Source organism: Rhea americana, unplaced genomic scaffold (assembly GCF_003343005.1).
Source record: "Rhea americana isolate MKP2758 unplaced genomic scaffold, rheAme1 scaffold_82, whole genome shotgun sequence".
NCBI lineage: Eukaryota > Metazoa > Chordata > Aves > Rheiformes > Rheidae > Rhea > Rhea americana.
In genome coordinates this window covers 2767717-2788127 of record NW_028187001.1, presented here as the reverse complement: position 1 = coordinate 2788127, position 20411 = coordinate 2767717, and the positions used below count along the sequence as shown (strand labels likewise).

The 20411-nt window shown below is 42.1% G+C and overlaps 1 protein-coding gene across 2 annotated transcripts in view; it reads left to right on the top strand.

The window, feature by feature from the left end:
- Positions 1-16437, top strand: part of PHKA2 (phosphorylase kinase regulatory subunit alpha 2) — a 47384-nt gene extending 30947 nt beyond the window's left edge. The window contains exons 21-32 of one of the 2 annotated variants that reach the window (XM_085323171.1): positions 373-506; positions 2096-2252; positions 3720-3799; positions 4021-4099; positions 4222-4351; positions 4699-4800; positions 5444-5562; positions 7728-7781; positions 9543-9710; positions 11277-11330; positions 12709-12909; positions 13646-16437. In XM_085323171.1, the coding sequence (XP_085179297.1) occupies positions 373-506; positions 2096-2252; positions 3720-3799; positions 4021-4099; positions 4222-4351; positions 4699-4800; positions 5444-5562; positions 7728-7781; positions 9543-9710; positions 11277-11330; positions 12709-12909; positions 13646-13819 (1452 nt within the window). In that variant the 3' untranslated portion in view covers positions 13820-16437. The remainder of the gene's footprint in view (positions 1-372; positions 507-2095; positions 2253-3719; positions 3800-4020; positions 4100-4221; positions 4352-4698; positions 4801-5443; positions 5563-7727; positions 7782-9542; positions 9711-11276; positions 11331-12708; positions 12910-13645) is intronic. The other variant, XM_085323172.1, reaches the window with a different exon arrangement.
- The last annotated feature ends 3974 nt before the right edge of the window (positions 16438-20411 follow it).

Here is a 20411-nt window from a genome sequence, read left to right as displayed (position 1 = left end):
AAATAAATAAATAGATTAATATCCTTCTGCTTCTAACTCTGAAAGTAACAGCRTGTGACAGGAAAAACATGCAAATCATTTGGTTTTCTTCTACAGAATACCAGGTTTTGTCCAGAAGTGGCTTTCCTTGTTGTCTGAACAGAAATCAGAAAAAAAAAGATGCTTTCTGGCCTTTGCATTTCCTGGGATTAACCTCCTTTTCATGTGTGTGTAGTCTGACAAGAACTACGTGATGTCTCTATTTCAAATGCAGAGCTGTGTTGTGAGATCTCCCATCTTCTTTAATGGGAAGATGCAGTTTATGGATTTGGTCTACTATTTTCTTCATTATCTTTTTTTCATTGTTTGTTTTTCATCTGTCTTTGTTACCAGGGTTGTGAAAATGTTTTGCACTTACCTAAAGATGCTCATGGTGATTTAGATTGCAGGAAGCTCGTTGAACAGCTGAAGGCATGTCCAACGCTCCATGATCAAGCAGATATCTTATATGTCTTGCATATATTAAAGTAAGTTATCTGAATGTAAGGTTCAACRTCTTGAAGTTTCGTCACAACTTTCTGATTATTCTTGTGCCAAAGCTTGCCACTGTTCAGGTAAACTGTTCAGGGCTGGTTCAGGTTTTTGGAGGAAGAGGTTAAAATAGTTTGTATTTTAATAGGAATATTTTCTGGTAACTTGATATAAATAGATAACCTTGGATACAGAATACACTTGTGCAAATTTCAGTGAGTGGATTGGTGCACAATTGCAAATATATTTAAGCAGTCAGGATCGCAAGTGAAATGTGCTAATCCTTTACCTGAATGAGAATGTGTCTTGGCTGTATTTGTGGCACACCAAATTTTTGTGAACTTAGAGTATCTTTACGYACAAGGAGGGAAGTGTGTGTTAGTGCAGTTAGTGAGCTGTATTTGGAGAGGTATTTTATCTAGTCATCTTCTGACTTAACCACAAATGCATTTTTAATGAGCGCTTGTTATTTTTCTCTACTTGCATGTTTAAATCCGCTATTGGCTGAACTCCATGGCCTTTAATAAGGTCTTGGGAATAGTCTAACCCAAGCTTCTGGGTTTAGTAAATATCTATTGATTAAACAAGTTTGGGAATAAAGTACAAAGACAAACCAACAGAATCATCATCTAGAGCATTTTTTTTTTCTTTTCCCTAGGCAGGAGAGCACTGCTGGATTCTGGCAGAAAGTTAACTTTTAAATTTAAAAGATGTGTATTCTARCCTTAACTGGGCTTCCTTATTTTGTGTTTTAGTCTTCCTCCTCTGAGGACCTCATCTCTTATTATCTTGTTTTCCTGAGCATAACATTCAGCAGCTTTTCTTAAAGAGCAAATGAGATCCTGAAGAATTGTCATTTTGTTGTTTAACTGAATGTAACACCTTTACCTTCTTGTTTTGGACCTGTTTCACTGCAGCGGTCTCCACTGGGCAGGCAGACACTCTGTCACTAAAATAGGAGTTGAAAGGCCATTCTATTATATATCAGAACATTGTCGTTTAGCACCTTTCTTGCCATTGTGYAGTGAATTTCAAAATTGGGAGAGGAACATGAAGCTTTTCTGAATTACCAGTCAGTAAGAAGCATGAAAGTTTGGTCAACAGCTAAGAAAGAGGCAAGGTGAAAAACTTGTAGAGTCATTTGAGACATCTCCCATCTTCAGTGTTCTGAAGAAATTGCTGAATTCTGCTATTAAAGAGCAACAAATAGGGAGTATTCCTTCAGCAAAATATTGTATGYGTGGTTATTTTAAAGCCTGATGAGAGTTTTACTGGGTGGTTGCTTTGAAGTCACAGGCTTATGGCTGAGTGAGTGCTCAAGTTAGTTTGAAAGTTCCTGTTATCAAGAGTTTTTGCCCACATGTAACTGATTTCTGGTGAAGGCCTGTGGGCCTTGTGCTACTTAAGTCTGTTGCCTGAATGAGGAATTCAGTCAGAATCAGACTACTCACTGTGTGATAGGCTTAAGCAGTGTAGCATTGTAGGCTTCCTGCTTTCTCTCTCTCTCTCTCTCCCCTTCATAAAAGACCCCTTAGAAATCTGTTTATTTTATGTATTAAAAATTACTTTGTCTCTTTTACGGCAGGGGTCCTGATTGGGATACAGAGCTAAATGGACAATATGGTGTCACTGTTCATTGTCTGCTCAATGAGCTCTACAGAAAGGCAGGCCTCAATCAAGAGTGGGGCTTAATCCGTTATATTTCTGGTATACTTAAAAAGAAAGTGGAAGTCCTGGCTGAGGTATGACAAAAATAAATAATGCTRGTTCAATTTCCAGTCTGGAAACACAATACAGCTAGCAATGTGAAGGACAAAATCTCTAGTGGGGCCTGTTTGCTGCCTTCTGTTCTTTCCTCACAACATAYATAGTGCAGCATTTCTCAATAACCTCTGCTTTTCTGTCCCAAAATCTTATGATAATATATCCACCTTTGAATACTAGAAAAATGCTAAGGCTGGAGTGGAAATGTTGAAACTTTGAACTGTAAATGATTCTGAAGGCTTCATTTAATCTGTATTATCACAGAGGCTTAATTATGTACTTTAAAACCTGTACTTATCATTGTTGATGACGTATTTCAATTGTGTATAAACATTTTTGAGGACCAATATATCATGATGCTAGAGACTGCATCTAGAGATGCTAGATGACCATTATCTGACTATTTTTGTTCCCCTGGGCATACAATTTGTAGTGTGAGTATATGTGGATGTACAGGAGCATTAAAATGTCTGGAACTATTTAAGGTTAACAAAAAAGATCTATTGCAAAGGTAGAGATTTTTTTTTTTTAACATTACAAAAACATTTCCTTTCAGCTGTTTTAGACATTTAATCTCCTATTTATCCCTGCACATTTCCCAGGAACTCTCCCTGGCTGTTCCTGGCMGTCTCCAAAGCTCTGACTGTCATACCTAGAATGACCTCTTTACTGACAGTCTCATCTGTGGAAAGCAATTTGTGATGGCTGCCATGTGTGGTCTTCYATTAAGTACATACCCTTTTTCCATCCACAAGACATTTTGTATGAGCTCTACAGTTATGCTCACAGAAGGTTGTGTGTGTTAAGTTAAGATATCGACAAAGAATTGGGGAGAATGCGATCAGAAATGATTTGTGTTGTTCCACCTTTATGGAGGGAAAATATGCTCTTAATCTGAGGAATGTTGCTTTGTGAGGTCTTTGATCCAGAAAGATATAACAGGTAAACTAAACACTCACTTTTGAAGGAAGTCAAAACAAAAGAGTAAAACACTGTGGTACTGAAGGAGAACACCTATTTCAGAATGTAGCTGGGTGCCTCATTCAGGAATGTGATGCCATGGATCTTGTTGTGCTTCTTTAAGACATAAATTAGTGCATAGGATTTGTAACTATTACTGCCATTTTCTTTTTTAAGTTTATGATAAAGGTTAAAGTCCTTTTTTTGATMTCTCCAGCCCCACCGGAGTCCTTAAGCATTATGTTGCTGAGTTTTCTAAGGGGGAAATCAGGCTTTCAGTCTGGCCAGCCTCTCCTGGCCATGTTAAAGTTGGTGGAGCTTTGGCAACGTGTATTAGTGTGCAGTATTCTGCTGGATCTGTACATTTAGTAATTAACTGAAGTGCACTTAGAAATAGTTAAAGAAATGCTTCATTTTCTGGAATTAAAACCTATCATTTCCACATGACTCAGAGAAAGATMTCTTGCTTTCTGTCACTTTGATAGGCTTGCACAGACCTTCTGTCACACCACAAGCAACTGACAGTGGGCCTGCCACCAGAACCACGTGAGAAAACCATTACCACGTAAGTTGGAGCTCTTAGTTCTAGAAGCAGCCTATCTTTCAGTTTTCTGCTGATACGTCTTGTTTTCAAACCTATTTCTCACCTTCAGAAGGAGCTGTGCAGCACAGGCCTTTCTACCTTGATGCCTAAAGATGTTCTTAGGTGATTTGGTTCCAGTGTGCATTGAAGAATTTAGCAGTAACTCAGGTACTTGCTGTTAAGTGTAGTATGCTTTCTTTCAGCCCATTGCCACCTGAGGAGCTCACAGATCTTATTTATGAAGCCAGTGGCCAAGACATCAGTATTGCAGTCCTGACACAGGTATAGAGCGTGTGACAAAAAAGTTCTTTAAGCTGTGCCCAGGATGATGCAACTGTTCATTATGTGGTTGGTGATTGAGAAAGAAAACCTGAACCAGTGCCTTTATGGGTTTGTCTTCACAGGAAATGATTATGTATTTGGCAATGTATGTCCGGTCTCAGCCTAGCCTTTTTGCAGAGATGCTCAGACTCCGCACTGGACTGATAATTCAGGTGATGGCCACTGAGCTGGCTCGGAGTCTCAACTGCTCAGGTAAGAGCATTTTGCCATAAGAGGTACTTGTGGGTTTATTCCTGCCTCACCTCAGTGGTTGACTTTGCAATCATACATGTTAAATCTTTTGTTAACTTCTTCATTGAACATGCATTTATGGACTTTCTTTTTTGAGTTAACGAAATACCCTCCGTATCACCCACGCATACTTTTCAAACTGATGTAGGTTTTAAGTAAGTGCTTGAAGTCCAGATCATGAAATTATGCATATGTATTTAGGGATCCAGTGCCATTAASTTTAAATATTTGAGCCTTGGTTATTCATAGTTCTTGCAGTTTTTACTTAAATCAGTCTGTAGTGATATTTGTCTCTTTACTTTAACTAGGTGAAGAAGCTTCGGAGAGTTTGATGAATCTAAGCCCCTTTGATATGAAAAGTCTCCTACACCATATTCTGAGTGGAAAAGAGTTTGGTGTGGAAAGAAGCTGTGAGTTGTCTGTTTGAGTGCTTGTATATGTTGAGAGAGAACTTCAAATGTGAATTTAGATTGTCTTGTTAAGTACAAATCTGCTCTCCAGTCACATAAAATAGTTACAGGTAATGTATTAAACACAGATGGGCAGTACATGTGCATGTCTGCCAGGAGGATACATAAAACACATTTAATGAAAGCTGCCTTATATTGAAATTGATTATATCAAGTTTTCAATGATACAAATGCAAATTTTTAAAATGAAGAAAGATTAATGTGATCCCACTGGAAACCATGAAAAGGGTATGTCTAACCTGACTTCAAAGAGCACGTCTGTGATAATCAGGTATTTCTGACTGGCATTTCAGCTGCCTCCTGGGCCCATTCTTAAGTCCTCACAGACTCACTGTATCTCTGATGTCATTTGAAGCTACAGTTGCTCAGTGTCTTGGAAAAATCATTCCCCAATACCCAAGTATGGATTTAGGCCCTTAACTTGACCTAGTCAGGTTTGAAGTACTGACTAATGATTTGAATGGATGCTTTCGCCCAGAGCATTGTACACTGGAAAAGGATATATCTTTTTTTCTCTTCTATGTGCAGTCTCATTTGCTTACCTACCTCTAGAGTTGTTAAAATGTCCATTYGCTTCTTTTAGTGCGACCTGTAGATTCCTCTTCATCTAGCCCTGCAATTTCTATTCATGAAATGGGACATTCTGGAGCAACCAAAACAGAAAGAAGTGGTATTACTAAATTGAAGAGTGAGATGAAGCAGGTGAGGATTTTCTGTTAACGAGTTCATCAGAAAACACAGCTGTTGTGGAACTTTTTTTTATGAACTTGTGCATGTTAATTTCAGCAGACCATTTTTAAAGTCAAGTAGATTCTTATAAATCACAAAAATTTGCAGAGATCATTTGGTTTAAAGTTGATCACTAAGTAGAGGGAAGAAGGGAATATATTTCCTTTTCTGTTCTTGTTTCACATTCTGAATACAAAAGGACACAAGTGACTTCTAATGCATTCATGGCATCAACTTTAAAACAGCTTTTTTTTTTTTTTTTTAATGTTTAGCTAAGGAAAAGTCAGATTTACAAAAAGAAGCTTTGAAGTGTTCATTCCTGTATTCTGCATGAGTCGGATACAGTCTACATGCCCCTTGGGAAAGATACACTTGAAGAAAAGAAGTATTGGGTTGCATGCTTTCTGTTTTTCTTCAAGAATGGAGGGATGATTACTGCTAGAGCTTTATTTATTTATTTATTTTTCTTTATTTTTTTTGGAGCAAGTTCAATACTTTAAACTGCACAGCAACTGAGAATGTTTAGAGATACTGTACAAAATGCATGCCAAGTGTTCTGAATGAATCTGACTGATGGTTTTGTTGAGTGGATTTGTTTTGGTTGTTTCTGTTAGTAATTTTATTTGCTGTAGGTAAATACAAAGGTAACAATTGGGAAAATTATTTATAAGAATAAAGTGGTATATTAAGAACATATTTTAGAAAGACCCTTTTTCCTGAGAACTTAAGGAACAAGGCCTTCATTTGGTCTGAGAACATTTCTGTAAATTTAAGGATGTATGTGGTCTTTTCCTTTGATTGTATGAAATTGACTTCCTGCCACTCCATTCTGAACGCTTTGTATTTCTCTATGTTCTTAAAAGTAGTCCATTTTGGTGTTGACCTAAAGATTAGTTAGTAATTCTGTACCTGGTATGGATCAAGCAGGGAAGTAAAGGTTCCCATGAGACAGTTTCTTTCTTGTGAGATATGGTCATGGTGTTTGAGATGTATTGCTGCAGTACTCTAGCATAGGCTGCTTGTTCCCTCCCCTAGGGCAGCTGTGCCTGTGCAGATGCTGCTAGCTGCTTCCTGCAGACTCTATTCCAGGCTCTGAAGTGACTTTGGTAATTAAGTTTGAGCATGGCTGTCAGTCTCATGTCAGACTCTGAATGTCTGACTTCATTTCTGGGAAGGAATAGGGATGTGGCACTAGGTGGCAGCATTATTTTATTCTGAATAAAGAGGTAGACCTGAGCCTGAAAGCCTTTGGAGTATGAGACTGGAAAGGTATTTCATGCATTGCTTTTGAATTAGACAAACTTTTTTGTTGCACAGAGGAATTAACTCTTCTTGTTTTGTTACCTCCATCTTTCCATTTATGTTGCTTTCCACTATGCCTCACTACACTCTAAATAATTCACTAAATGCCGTACTAGCAGGGGAAGGAGGCTCAGTTTAACATTATGAGGAACATTTCAAATGCTTGCACAAACGTCTGTTTACAGAAGAGCTGATGAGTTGAGCAACAGCTCTGTGATTCCTGCAGCTGTTTGAGGTAAAATCAAGCCATTACCTGGATAGCCAGTCTGAAACATTAACATTTAATTATGGGGCAAGATGTGAGGGGGCAATTACAGAAAAGTGTCACAGGTGAGAGTTAGTGCATCCATATTTCTGTGAAAATTTTGCCTTGCAACTTTTTGCTCAGCACTGCCCACCCAGTTGACAGCTTGCAGATTTTCTGCAATAAGATGACCTAGCACAAACAGAAGCTACTGACATTATAACAGATGGTGAATAGAAGTGGAAAACTCGGGGTGTTTTTCTAGCCCTGAGTCATGGGGCGGGGYGGGGTGCCTGTGTCTTAAACTGTGTTGGTTTGTGTTTGCTGTGCCGGAGTTAGGTAGATGCTGTGCGAAGCCTGGGCTTTATTGCAACAAAGCAGGTTCCTGGCACATCAGAGTGGCCTCATAGTGAGTCTGGGAATCAGATACCAGCAGAAGTGCGGCAGTGCAAGAGGCCAGACGCTGCCAGGGCTTTCCTCTGAGTAACTGAATCTAATCCGTGTTTGTGTGGATGAGTTACCTGAACTTATTTGTGTGCTGTTCTGTCACGTCTGTCTGGCTGACTTGTTGGTGTCTGTTTTTGTTCCGTAGCTTCTCCATGAGGGCCATTCTGTGTCCAGCAGCATGTTCACTTCCAAGTCCATGGTAAAATGCCATCTGTAAATTTGCACCTTTTCTTCACTGTTTGTGCGTTAGGTCTAAACACTTCTTGTGGCTTCTCTTGCCTGAAAACTTGTTTTCAAATTCTACTTCTTTGTTTAGTTCACCTTTATTGGAATGTGTTCTTATTTGTAATCTTAGAAGTTTACAGTCTCACACTCAGGTTTGTTTAGTTTTTCTACAGCTTAAGCAGCAAGTGAAGCAATGTAGCAGATTCAGCTACTTGATGGTGGGTTGTGTCATAGGTGTGTAAAAGTAATGTGGCATTTATGCTGGTGGTCTCTGGACAGTAATGAACCCTGTACTACTTCAAATTGCTGAGATGGAGATTTTATGAGCACAGGTATCTTCCCAGGTAGTCAGCTTCTTAAGGTGGAGAACATTAGTTCTTCCTAAGCTTTCACAGTTAAGAAGGAAGGTAACTGTTTAAATATTTTTGCCAACAGAAACCTCAATTTCATGTCTGAGACTTCAGATCTGTAATGACGAGGCAGAAAGCTTGCATCTACATATGTACTTTGAACTGGTAGTTATGATTAGTGGATCTTTGCATCTCCAAACTCACTATGCATGTCACGCCTCTCAAAAGCCCTGAATACAGTATTGCAGAGCCCTACTGCAAGCATGCACCCCTTTCTCTTCAGTCTGACCTGCATCCTCACCCTCCTGCACACTAGTGCAGAAAAGCAGACCTCAATTGTGTGTTTGATTCAAAGGCGCAGAGTTGTTGAATGAGATCTTTGCTTCTATGAGCTACCTGAGTAGCCAGATTAATTATTGTATGCAGAATGAGTTCTTTATGTAGGCACTGACCCTCCTGCTGACCTCTTGCATCCCTTAGTGCTGCTAAATGGGGTGAAGGAGATGGACTGACTACATCAGTCACTGGGGAAAGAAGGCAACTAGAATGTATCAAACCATCAAGAGAACTTGACCTCCACCTCTTTTGCACTGACACCAGYAGGAGCAAAAAGGGGCTTGGTTTCCATGTGCTGGTCTCTTTTGCAGTGTGGTGTCACTGAGCAAACATACATTTTTCAGTCCAATTTGCTACCTTTCCTAGTACTTTACTCAGGCAGTACATGTGTTAAATTCATGTCAATGAACTTCTTTCTAGGCAGAAAGTAGAGGGTGTCAAAAAGGAATGAGGCAACAGAAGAGCACAGTCTCTGGGCTTGCATGGTAGACAGAAGGCACCTATGCTGCTGTGCTAATGGGCAAAAGAATTTTGGTGGGCATGGTAATTACATGACTGTATAAAGTCAATTTATCAACATGTATTAATGGAGTTTTTTTGCATGGAGGAGTTATCTTGCTGGAGTCATGGACCCTTTGGTTCTCTTACAATACTGAGCCTGAAGTCCAGCTCAGATATACCTGCAAATCCTATCATCTTTCACAACAGTTCCACTGCCAGCCAGCCCTTCCTTGTTAAAATAGCCATGCCTGATGTTGAACCAAGCAGTGGAGTTGATCAAGTCATGGCTTCTTGAACTGCTTGCCTATTCTGTCCAGAAATGATTGGAGTGCTTCAGAAGTGAAGTTTGTTGTGAAGGGGACCAGGAATGACACCTTCCTCTCCTCTCCATCATCGAGTACAACATCATGGTCTATATTTTCTCTTGACTCTGAGTTAGCATTGTAGCAGAATGATGTATCTTGTCAGGAGAGGTGCCAGTGGCTTGGGTGGGGGGAAAGAAAGAAGAAGAAAAAGGTAGCTTGCAAAGGCTTTAATGTTTCTTTCAGAGGGGCAGTACTCCACCATCTCCCACTAGTACTTCTCCCACGGGCTCTGATGGAGGCGTTAGTTGGCGTAACCGCCAAGGGCAGTGGCTCCGCAGGAGGAGGCTTGATGGTGCCATTAATAGAGTTCCTGTTGGCTTTTATGAGAAAGTGTGGAAGATTCTTCAGAAGGTAAGTTGACACCTATGGAAAGCAGGGAGCAAGTAAGTTGTACAGTATCGTGGGAAGATGGCTGCAGAGGTTTTGTGTTGCTGGGGGTTGAAGTTGGCTTACATGGAAACTGGAATTATTAATAGGAAGGTATGTGTTGAATACRTAAGGGCTTCATTAACACAAGTTCACATGTTAGTTTGAAGGCATATTTCCTCTGAAAATACTAGCGCTGAGCTCCAGCTGTACAGTTCTGTTTCACCGCTTGTTTCACATCGCTCCTGACTAATGCGAGTTGTGGTGATTGCCACTGAGGGGCAGTGCAAGGCAGTGCAGTTCATATGCTCCAGGTGAAAAAGGCTGTAAGGGATGAAGTAAGAGACTGCACTTACTCTTTCAGAATGTCTTCAGATCTCTTGCTGACTCTTCAGAGCTGTATAGCATTCGTCTCCTTTTTTTTTTTTTTTTGTTTTTGTTTTCAAATGAGAAGTAAATCTTGCTAGCACCTTGGAGATTAGTGGTATRGAAATGTATTGAAACAACTCTACATGAATTTCCATTCCATAAGAATTTCCATTCATTTCAGAGTGATTGTGCTCCTGTTCTGCTTCGCTGGCTTTCAGCCAGCGTTCGACATTTTGCAGTACTGAGGTGTTCATGCCTACGCAGTTGGAAGGATGATGTGCCTCAGCAGCTCAAACTGCTTTTGGTTGTGCTTTTAAAATAACTTGTGTTGAAGCTGTTAGTGTTGATGTCAGCAAAGACAAGTCATATTTAGCCACTAGATTTACTAATGGGATCTTTCAATACAGTGAGCATTACTTCTATCCTCACCTACTGTAATGGCTGAGAGTATTTAGTGGTTTTCTGGCTATTATACATATTTAAGTTGTCTTCAGTCTTTCATTCTTAAACTCTTYGGACTATTCATAAAAGTGCTCTCTTTTTCTTGATTTGTTTTTATATCTCAGATCCCCATATGTCATTCCTTAGCCTGCCTTCTTGCCATTTAGGTTTTGTCACCCTTCTGTCACTTTCTCCCCACCATTTCTAGCCCATTTCCAAGAACTGCAACATGTTGACATCCCTGAATAGTGGTGCCCTGAATCTCAAACACTAAAATAAATTGTTTTAACAAAATATGAAATAAAGGTTCTCACTTACATGGTCTGTCATGCTTTTGCCTTGGATTTTATTCCTACATCCTTTCATAGTGTTCCTTTTGTCTGGCTTTTATTTTTTGTGTGCCTCTTGCTGTAGTGACTGGCCAAGTACTTTGCTGCTATTGATTAGCTAGATTGGAATACCCTGCATTGCCGAAGGGCCATGTACGGTTATTTATAGCATTTACCTGGTTATATAATAACTGGTTGCATGATAACTTTTTCAGCAAAGGTGAAATAATACTTCTAAAGAGTGGGTTTGAGGGGATTTTGGTTCTTTTTGTTTGTTTTGGGGTTTTTTGTTGCTGTTAAAAGTAGCTACATTTCAAAGAGCAGTATTTCTAGGAGGAAAGCTAGCCTAGTTTAGAGAGCTCTTGGATTTACTAACAAGAACCATATTCATTGTCAAAATATTTTGTTTCAGTGCCATGGTCTGTCCATTGATGGGTATGTCCTTCCTTCTTCAACTACCAGAGAGGTACGGTAAAATACAGTAAAATGCCTTTTCCAGCCATGTGATTGAGTGTTTGATTTCACAGCATAAGATGCAATAAGACCATTATTGCAAATCCTTGGCTTTAAGAGCATTTGAAGTAACTGCTACTGTGGGAAGGGGCCAAGGTCTAGATCTTCCCTGCAGTACCTCCACTGGCATTGGCTGGGGCTGTGCAGAGGAGTTCCCTCTGGGCAGGCCTGGGAGCGGGTTTGTAGCAGGGGCCTTCGTGACAGCTGCCCTCTGCATACTTTCACTGGGCACTGATGAGGGTAGCAAGCTGTGCACGTTGAGCAGGGCTTGAAAGAGGGCAGCTGATACTGATCATTTAAGACAGAGCGAGGAAAAACTCTACTTTGGAGTAAAGTAGATACATTGCTTGCTCACCACTCTTTTAAAATGCTATAAATTTAGTCAGAGAATTTTGGCATCACAGTCTTAAAAGTAAATACCAATTAATAGTGACTGTTTCTAACCAAAGCATTGATTCTTTAAGTCCGTATCCTTTGCTTACACTTTTTCCTTAGCTGGACTGCCACTCTGTCTCTAGGTGCTCTGGCAGATTTTAAATTCACATCTATATAACAAACAGCTCCTGTGAACAGTAGTCGTCAACGAAAGAAAGGTGCATATGTACCTGAGACTGTTTTCCTCTCAGATTCCATAAGATTTGCCTCTGGTTTCCTTCTTTTCTGAGAGGGTGGTAACAGCTGAAGAGAAGAACTAGAATTTTCTGCCAAATTTCAACCTTATTTATTAGAATGGAGAACTTTATTCCTATTGTATAGATAAATAGGCTTATATTTTTAGTCCGCCAGACCTTGACAGTGTCTAATTTTGCTGTTTAAAGGAGTCAAACTAAATAAGCACAAACCTCCTAAGGCATCAGCATTTCACGTAACATCCACGCAGTTCTGCCTGTGCAAATTAGGTTACTCTACAAATAGTGTAGCTATAGCTGCGTGTGAAATAGCATTTATTTTAAGTAGGTGGTTATTTTTGGTTGCAAAGCCAAAATTATTTCAGTGATTCAATCTGCAGTGTCAGAAAGATAGTTTGAAGAGAGAGTGCAGGAGACTGCTGTAGGATTAGAAGCAAAGAGTTAATTTGCAAGCGAAGCATCGCTCTTCCTCTATGTTGTAGGACAGGAACAGTTTTCTGGAAGTTGCATAAGAGTTTGCAGGATCTGATCCTTGTGACATAAAGTTTCTGCAAGTGCTAAGCTATACAAATGTTGTGTTTGCTTTAGTCAGACTACCCCTATATGCAAAGAGGAGCATATGTTTAAGTGTTTGGAGGATATGGGGAGCTAGTCTTTTGGATTTATCAGGTTTTTCTTTCCATTTACACTCAAACTTGCCAGATGACCCCRTGTGAAATCAAGTTTGCTGTGCATGTGGAGTCAGTGCTGAACCGTGTATCCCAGCCTGAGTACAGGCAGCTCTTGGTGGAAGCTATTCTCGTTCTGACATTCCTGTCTGACATCGAGGTGAACAGCATCGGGGGCATCATCCACATGGATCGAATAGTGCACATGGCCAATGACATATTTCTGCAGGAACAGGTGAGTTCAACGTACAGTGGTGGAAAGCCTTCACATTTGAATTTGTGCTCTGTTTTTTTTCTCATTTGTTTGTTTTTTGTAGGTGTGATGAGGTTATTCCCCCCTCTTCCCYCAACCCATTATGCTTTCCCCCAACAGAGACCAAATTACTTAAGTATCTTCTGGAAATGTATTTGGAAAATTAATTCAAGAATTGTGGGAGATTTAAAAGGAGCACACTTTCAGTTCTAGTGCCTTACAATCTCTTTTTTTTWAAAAAAAGTGGGTAGATTGAAGAGTTCTGATTACCAAAACACTGCAAGAGCTACTCTGAGAGAGAGAAAGCATTCAGCCTTCTGTCACTAGATCTGTGCAGGTGTAACTACCAGAGACAGAATAGCTCGGAGACCACAATGTGCACATGCAGGACAGTAAAGGAGAGAGAACATTCAGATCCAGATTTGCTGCATAAACTCCTAGTCATAAGAGTATTACAAAGGCAAAGAATAAATCCTTGGAATTACCAATATTTGAGTGATCAAAAAGAAAAAAATAGATAACTGTGAAGTTAGATATTCCTTGTTTACTTGCACTGATCCAGCTAAGTCTCACGTGTCCTATAATTCTGAGTAAGGCTTTAATGGGGGAAGAGACAACTACTTTCAGTATTCAGCACAAAGGAAGAATAGTCTTGAGGATGTTCTTATCCAATAAATAAGCATAAATATCTAATTTTTCCTACTTTGTATCTTTCCAGAAATCATTTGGAGCTACAGATAACATCTTGGAGAAAGACATAGCYACAGGAATTTGCCACTTTTTCTATGACAGTGCTCCAAGTGGGGCCTATGGAACCATGACGTACCTAACGAAAGCCATAATTACTTATTTACAGGATTTCCTGCCTAGCACAGGTTGCACGATGCAATAGGCAAGGACTTGTGAGGGAGGGAAAAATGAGCTCTTTCTTCCCCTTTCCCTGTGATGAACCTCTTGTTTAGGTACGTTGTTGCTGTACGTATGTCCATGCACTACCTCAGCATATTAAACTATTCATCATGTTACATGCATGCTTACCTGCAGGAGACAGATAGGTGGAATTTGGCCTATTTTTAAGGGAGTACCTGGGAAATAYACACATGATAAGGCCTATTCTGCCAAATGTGCATAAATGTAATTCATATTAAATTAGCAAGAATTATACAGCTCTGCCAACAGGAAAATAGATTACTCTGTGGAGATCAAAAGGCATAATAAAATGAGGGAGCTATATCTYGAGCGTAATGTCTTTCAAAGAAGGAAAGCAATGGAATTCATTAATTTTTCTCCTGCTATCTGTAAATTTACATCATTGCGAATCACTAATGCACAGTGTGAATAACCCAGGGACATTTAAATTAAAGAAATAGGAATAACTTGAAATAAACAGGTGATATTTCAATACAGGTTTATCCTGATCCTCATCTCATCTGCACCTAGTTAGTGCAGGGCTACTGCCAGTGAAGACAAATGTCTTACAATATTCACAAATYTGATGTGATAGCCTCTCTGTGGAAGCTGCATTTCTCTTTTAATCTGAACAAAATAGCTTCCTTCCCTTCATCCCCTAAAGCTTTGGAGGCAAAATCTCAGACTCCAACTTCGGCAAAATCTCAGACTCCAGCTTCTGCAAGGTCACAGACAATTTTATGCTTGTGATTCTTTTCACTGAATGGAGAAAGATAAACCTCTTCCACTCAAACATCCYTTTCAAGTCTGGATCCTTTCCCTTGCGGATAGCCTCAGAGTTAAGTACWGCATAACTGCCATGCTTCCAGCACAGGGTGAATTTATGGGAGGCTTTGATGTTTTTTTGTTTGTTTTGTTTTGTTTTATTTTTTTTTCCTTGAAGATGCACTTGTCACACGCAGTTAGGGATGGGCTCTGCAGTTAGAGGTCTCCCTTCAGACAGCTCCCAGGCTACTGCTTGTGGCTACCCTGAGCCCTTACACATGACCTGTACAAATTTGTCAGGCAGGAGGTGCAGGGCTGCAGCACTTGCCAGGTGCAGCAACTCCAGCTGGGCCTGAGGAGAAGATGTCAGGTTGTGTGCGAGTGTGTGTGTGAAGAGTGCCCACGTAGAAGGGGCCTTGAGTCCACTGAAAACTAGTCTCTGCTGCTCCTCTAAGACACTTTAAGGAGAACAGGGGAACGTCCTGCAGGGAAATGGCGCTATGGCCATATAAACTGAAAGTAAAAGTAAACTGCCTCTGGAGGGAAAAAGCCACTTTCCCCCAAGCACCATCTGTGATTTTCCACCTCTTCCCTTTACTAGCACTGTTGTTTTTACCACCRCACAGAACTGATTTGGCTCCTTCAGCAGAGTTAGAGGTACTGGCACAGCTGCTCTGTGCACTGAAAGGATCAGAATGGGTCTGGCTTGCCAGGTAGGAGGAAAAGAGCAGGTAAGGCATAAAAAAGGTAAGCAGAACCTGTGCTTTTAAGCCTTGTAGGCATGTTTCTGTGAGACTCTCCTCTASTCTTGCAAGACATAACTGCTGTTTTTCAGGATTTTAAAACACTGGTTTTGTTTTGTTTTCAACAGTAGTAGGTGGTGCTTTTGAAAGGAAGTTCTTTGATTCCAGTTTCAGTGCTTATTCTGATATCTGAAGCAGGGAAATAAATCCATGTCTCACTTGCCAGTGGCTGGTAGCCATGGTCCCAGGGAACCTGGGCTTCAGGTATAAGTCGTACCCCTCTCGCAGTCTTTTTACAGAGTTGGCGCTGCTGTTGCAACATCTAGACATTTGAGCAGTGAGGGCAGAGCAATAGGTATGGAAGGCTTTTTTTAGGGGACAGTTTAGATTCCCTGTGTGTGTGTGTGTGTGTGTGTGTGTGTGTGTTGGTCCAAGAAACTAGCAACATGCATCTCACTAGAGGTACTTATGCTCTCAGAGAGACACTTACTGTGTTAACCACCACAAAAACTGTGGCCCTATGGAGATGTTAGTATAAAGATGTGGTTCAAATGTGATTAGTACACRTGGATGTGGAAGACATTTTATTGATGTTGTGTCTATTTTGAATGGTTTTGCTTTGATTATGCTTCTTGGGGTATTTATTTATATGTGATCTGAGAGATCACTTAGATTGTTTATCGGTAAATGAAAATAAAATCCTTTGTATAATATAAGCAGACAAGGCTTACAGTGCAAAAACACAAGCACATCAAAGCCTGTGTGACAATTTCTGGTTCTATTCAGTATTATGTGAAATGTATTMAAACATCACTTCCTCCAAGCTGAAGAGCGGTGCATCMCTATGAGTAAGAAGAGCAACAGAAGAGGCAGGAGAGCTGCATGGGTGAGCAAGGAGCTCTTGGCCAAATTCAGACAGAAGAAGAAAGTRCACAGAATGTGGAAGAGGGGACAGGCTACTTGGGAGAATTATAGGAGTGCAGTCAGAGTATGTAGAGATGCAGCGAGGAAGGCTAAGGSCCAGTTGGAATTGAGTCTGGCAAGGGATGTYAAGGACAACAGGRAGGGCTTCTTCAAATAMATCAGCAGCAAGAGGAGGACTYGGGAAAAYGTGGGCCCACTACTGAATGGGGCGGGGGCCCTGGTGACCAGGGATACAGAGAAGGCAGAATTACTGAGTGCCTTCTYTGCTTCAGTCTTCACTGCTAAGGGCAGCCCTCATGAATCCTGTAGCCTGGACGTGAGGGAGAAAGTCCAGAGAAGGGAAGACTTTCCTTTGGAGGAGGAGGAWAGGATTAGAGACCTTTTGGGCAGGCTAGACATCCACAARTCYATGGGCCCTTATGGGATGCACCCACAGGTACCGAGGGAGCAGGCAGATGTTGTTGCCAGGCTGCTCTCCATCATCTTTGAAAGGTCCTGGAGAACTGGAGAGGTGCCTGAGGACTGGAAGAAAGCCAGTGTCACTCCAGCCTTCAAGGGTAAGAAGGAGGACCCAGGCAACTATAGGCCAGTCAGCCTCACCTCCATCCCTGGAAAGGGGATGGAACAGCTCATTCTGCATGTCATCTCCAGACACATGGAGGAAAAGAAGGTGATCAGGAGTAGCCAGCATGGATTCACCAACGGGAAATCCTGCTTCACCCATCTGATAGCCTTCTGTGATGAAATGACTGGCTGGGTAGATGAGGGCAGAGCAGTGGACGTTGTGTACCTTGACTTCAGCAAGGCTTTTGACACTGTCTCCCATAACATCCTCCTAGAGAAACTCGGGAAATGTGGGTTAGGCGAGTGGACAGTGAGGTGGATTGAGAACTGGCTGAAAGGCAGAGCTCAGAGGGTCGTCATCAGTGGCGTGGAGTCCAGTTGGAAGCCTGTGGCTAGTGGCCTCCCCCAGGGCTCAGTACTGGCTCCCATCCTGTTCAACTTTTTCATCAGTGACCTTGATGAGGGGACAGAGTGCCTCCTCAGCAAGTTTGCTGAGGATACCAAGCTGGGAGGAGTGGCTGACACACCTGAGGTCTCTGCTGCCATTGAGAGAGACCTGGACAGACTGGAGACTTGGGCAGAGAGGAACCTCATGAGGTTCAACAAGGGCAAGTGCAGGGTCCTGCACCTAGGGAAAAATAACCCCAGGCACCAGTACAAGCTGGGGGCTGACCTTCYRGAGAGCAGCTCTGCAGAGAAAGACCTGGGAGTGCTGGTGGATGACAGATTGACCATGAGTCAGCAATGTGCCCTTGTGGCCAAGAAGGCCAATGGTCTCCTGGGCTGCATTGGGAAGAGTGTTGCCAGCAGGTCGAGGGAGGTGATCCTACCCGTCTACTCAGCCCTGCTGAGGCCTCGAGTACAGCCTCCAGTTCTGTGCTCCCCAGTACGAGAGAGACATGGAGCTACTGGGGAGAGCTACCAAGATGATGAGAGGGCTGGAGCCTCTGCCCTGTGAGGAACGGCTGCGAGAGCTGGGCCTCTTCAGCCTGGGGAAGAGAAGACTGAGGGGGGATCTTATCAATGTGTGTCAGTACCTGAAGGGAGGGTGTTAAGGAGATGGGGACAAACTCTTTTCAGTTGTCCCATGCAACAGGACAAGAGGCAATGGGCAGAAATTGAAGCACGGCAAGTTCCACCTGACCATGAGGGGGAATTTCTTCCCTGTGAGAGTGATGGAGCCCTGGACCAGGTTGCCCAGAGAGGTTGTGGAGTCTCCTTCTCTGGAGATCTTCAAGGCCTGCCTGGATGCAACCCTCTCTAACATGCTCTAGGTGACCCTGCTTGAGCAGGGGGTTTGAACTAGATGATCTCTGGAGGTCCCTTCCAACCTTACTGATTCTATGATTCTATGAAATGTCAGGATTTGTACGTATTTTTGCTTTTCTTGTTGAATCATAGTGTGTAAGAGATGCAAGATGATTTTCCCTTTTTTTTAATTTTTTTTATTTTATTTTTTATCCTACAGCACCAAATCTTAAAACCAACTATTTTAGCATTCTTTACARACAGCTGCATTCAAGTCTAAAACAGTGGTTTGGAGCCTACAGCAAAAATGTACATATGCACCCTTAACTGTAGGTTTTTTAAGGGGAGAAGTATTGAGCCTCTTTTAAATTAAAAGTCATACTATGACCTAGATTATCATACGTGGTTCAGAAGCATCAGAAGCTTTCACCATCTCTTTGTCACACTCAGATCTTCAAATGCAGGCACTTGAAAAATATCTAAACTCTTCAACTCACCATGTAGAGAGAAAGGTGTAAGGTGATGGTGAAGGCTGGGATTCTGAAACAGCATGAGCAGAAGGAAGGAAAACCCATTTTGCTTCCAGGTCGGGCACTGTTGCTGCTTTCTTCATAGTTACTGTTCAAACAGGAAGACCAGATAACCGGAGTGTCACAGCTAGTGCAGACCTGATTAAGCAATTAAGGGTTTATGTAGAACCCCCAGGTGGATCCTCCAGGTGTGTTTATTAAGCAGTTAAACACAGTGAGCGTGGAGGCTGGTGAGCGCGGTCCTGGTTAAGGCAAATGACAACTTTGCAGTTAGTGCAGGGTGAGCTAATTGGCAGTGACTTGACTCAGCTGTCAGGCTTCCCAGGGGAGTGACAAGTGGATGACAGGGCCCAACTCCAAGTCCCTGGAAACTCATTTACAGAAAGAAGCAAGGCAAGGGTAAACAGATGCATCAAACCTCTCAGAAATTAGGGTGTTAGTGGAATTAAAATAGACCTGCCTGAGACCTAGTCTTTCCAGCCTGACAGGTGCGGCTGTTGTGAGCACAGTTTGCAGCTGTGGGTATGGAAACACCTACACTGCTCAGGCGGGAAGCCAGGCAAACACAAAACAGGGTTGTTCAGGGGGCTCAGCAGAATAATCAAATGTGACAAGCACCAGGCAAATACCATGCGCTGGGTTAAGGCCAGCTCCTTTGGGCAGGTCTTCCCTGCTCGCTGCTTCTTGACTGCTCCTCATCGTGCTGCTGCACTAGGGATGCTGAGTTTGTTGACCTGGTATGTCMCAGGCCAAAAGCACTGTTCATCCCACCCTGCTGCCATTCATACAAATAGATGGGAAACGGTAATCGTTCAGGAGCAAAGTCTGCCTGGCTCCGTCAGGCCGTATGGTCTCCCTGCTTGGGGAAGAGCCCTGCTTGTTGCTGGGAGTGCAAGGTGAGCTGCGCTGTTCCCGGCAGCCCCRGGAAGGGGCCCTTGCTTTTCAGCGGGGTAGTGAAATGCCTGAGCCACTCGAAGCAGGTCTGGGGTGTTGCATTGCACAGCTCCTCTCGTAGCAGCCAGAGGCTCGAGTGAAGCAGGAGGCTGGGTGTAATCCAGCAACAACGTCAACAACTTCCTAGTTCAGACTGAAATCAGGAGTGGYGTTGTCCAGGAAGGGGGAGAGGGGAAAAAGAGCGATGTCACCAGGACAGGGCACGTGTGTGTGTGTGTGTGCATGTAAAGACTGGATATACCTCCAGGACAGGAGTTAGCATATTCAGCTGCAGGCTTATTYGGTCCCTGCTCAAAGGACCATTCACATCTGTTTGTCTAAGAGGCCACTGAATAAAATAGCAAGGTAAAAAAAAATTTTTGGAGGGTTGTGGAAGAAGAGCTTCAACAGGAAGGAAAACTTGGATTTAAGGACATGTACCGGGCTCTCTCCAAAACCCAGTTTTAGTTTTAGATGACTTATTGCTGGCATTGCATGTTAAACATACTTACTTACTTTCCCCTTCCCCAGTATAGGCTCTTGTGTGCCTATAATGGCTGACAGAGGTGGCTTTTATTTCCTTTTTCTTTTTTTGTCTAGATGACTCGGATCCTCTCACAGTTCACTACTATATCCCTACAAGCCTCTTTTCAATGTRTGCTAAGCAAAGCACTGGACTACGACCTACCTTTAGCATCCCTGCTCATGAAGTGAGTCCTTAAGGTGTGCGTCCTTCAAGTTAATTTTACAGTAGCTTCAGGAGCACATAACTAGAAGGGGACATCTAAAGTGAGAGTGTTGGAGACATTTCTGAGCGCTCGTGTCTTGTTGCACACCCTAGTTTTGCCCTCTCACTTTTGTGAGGAAT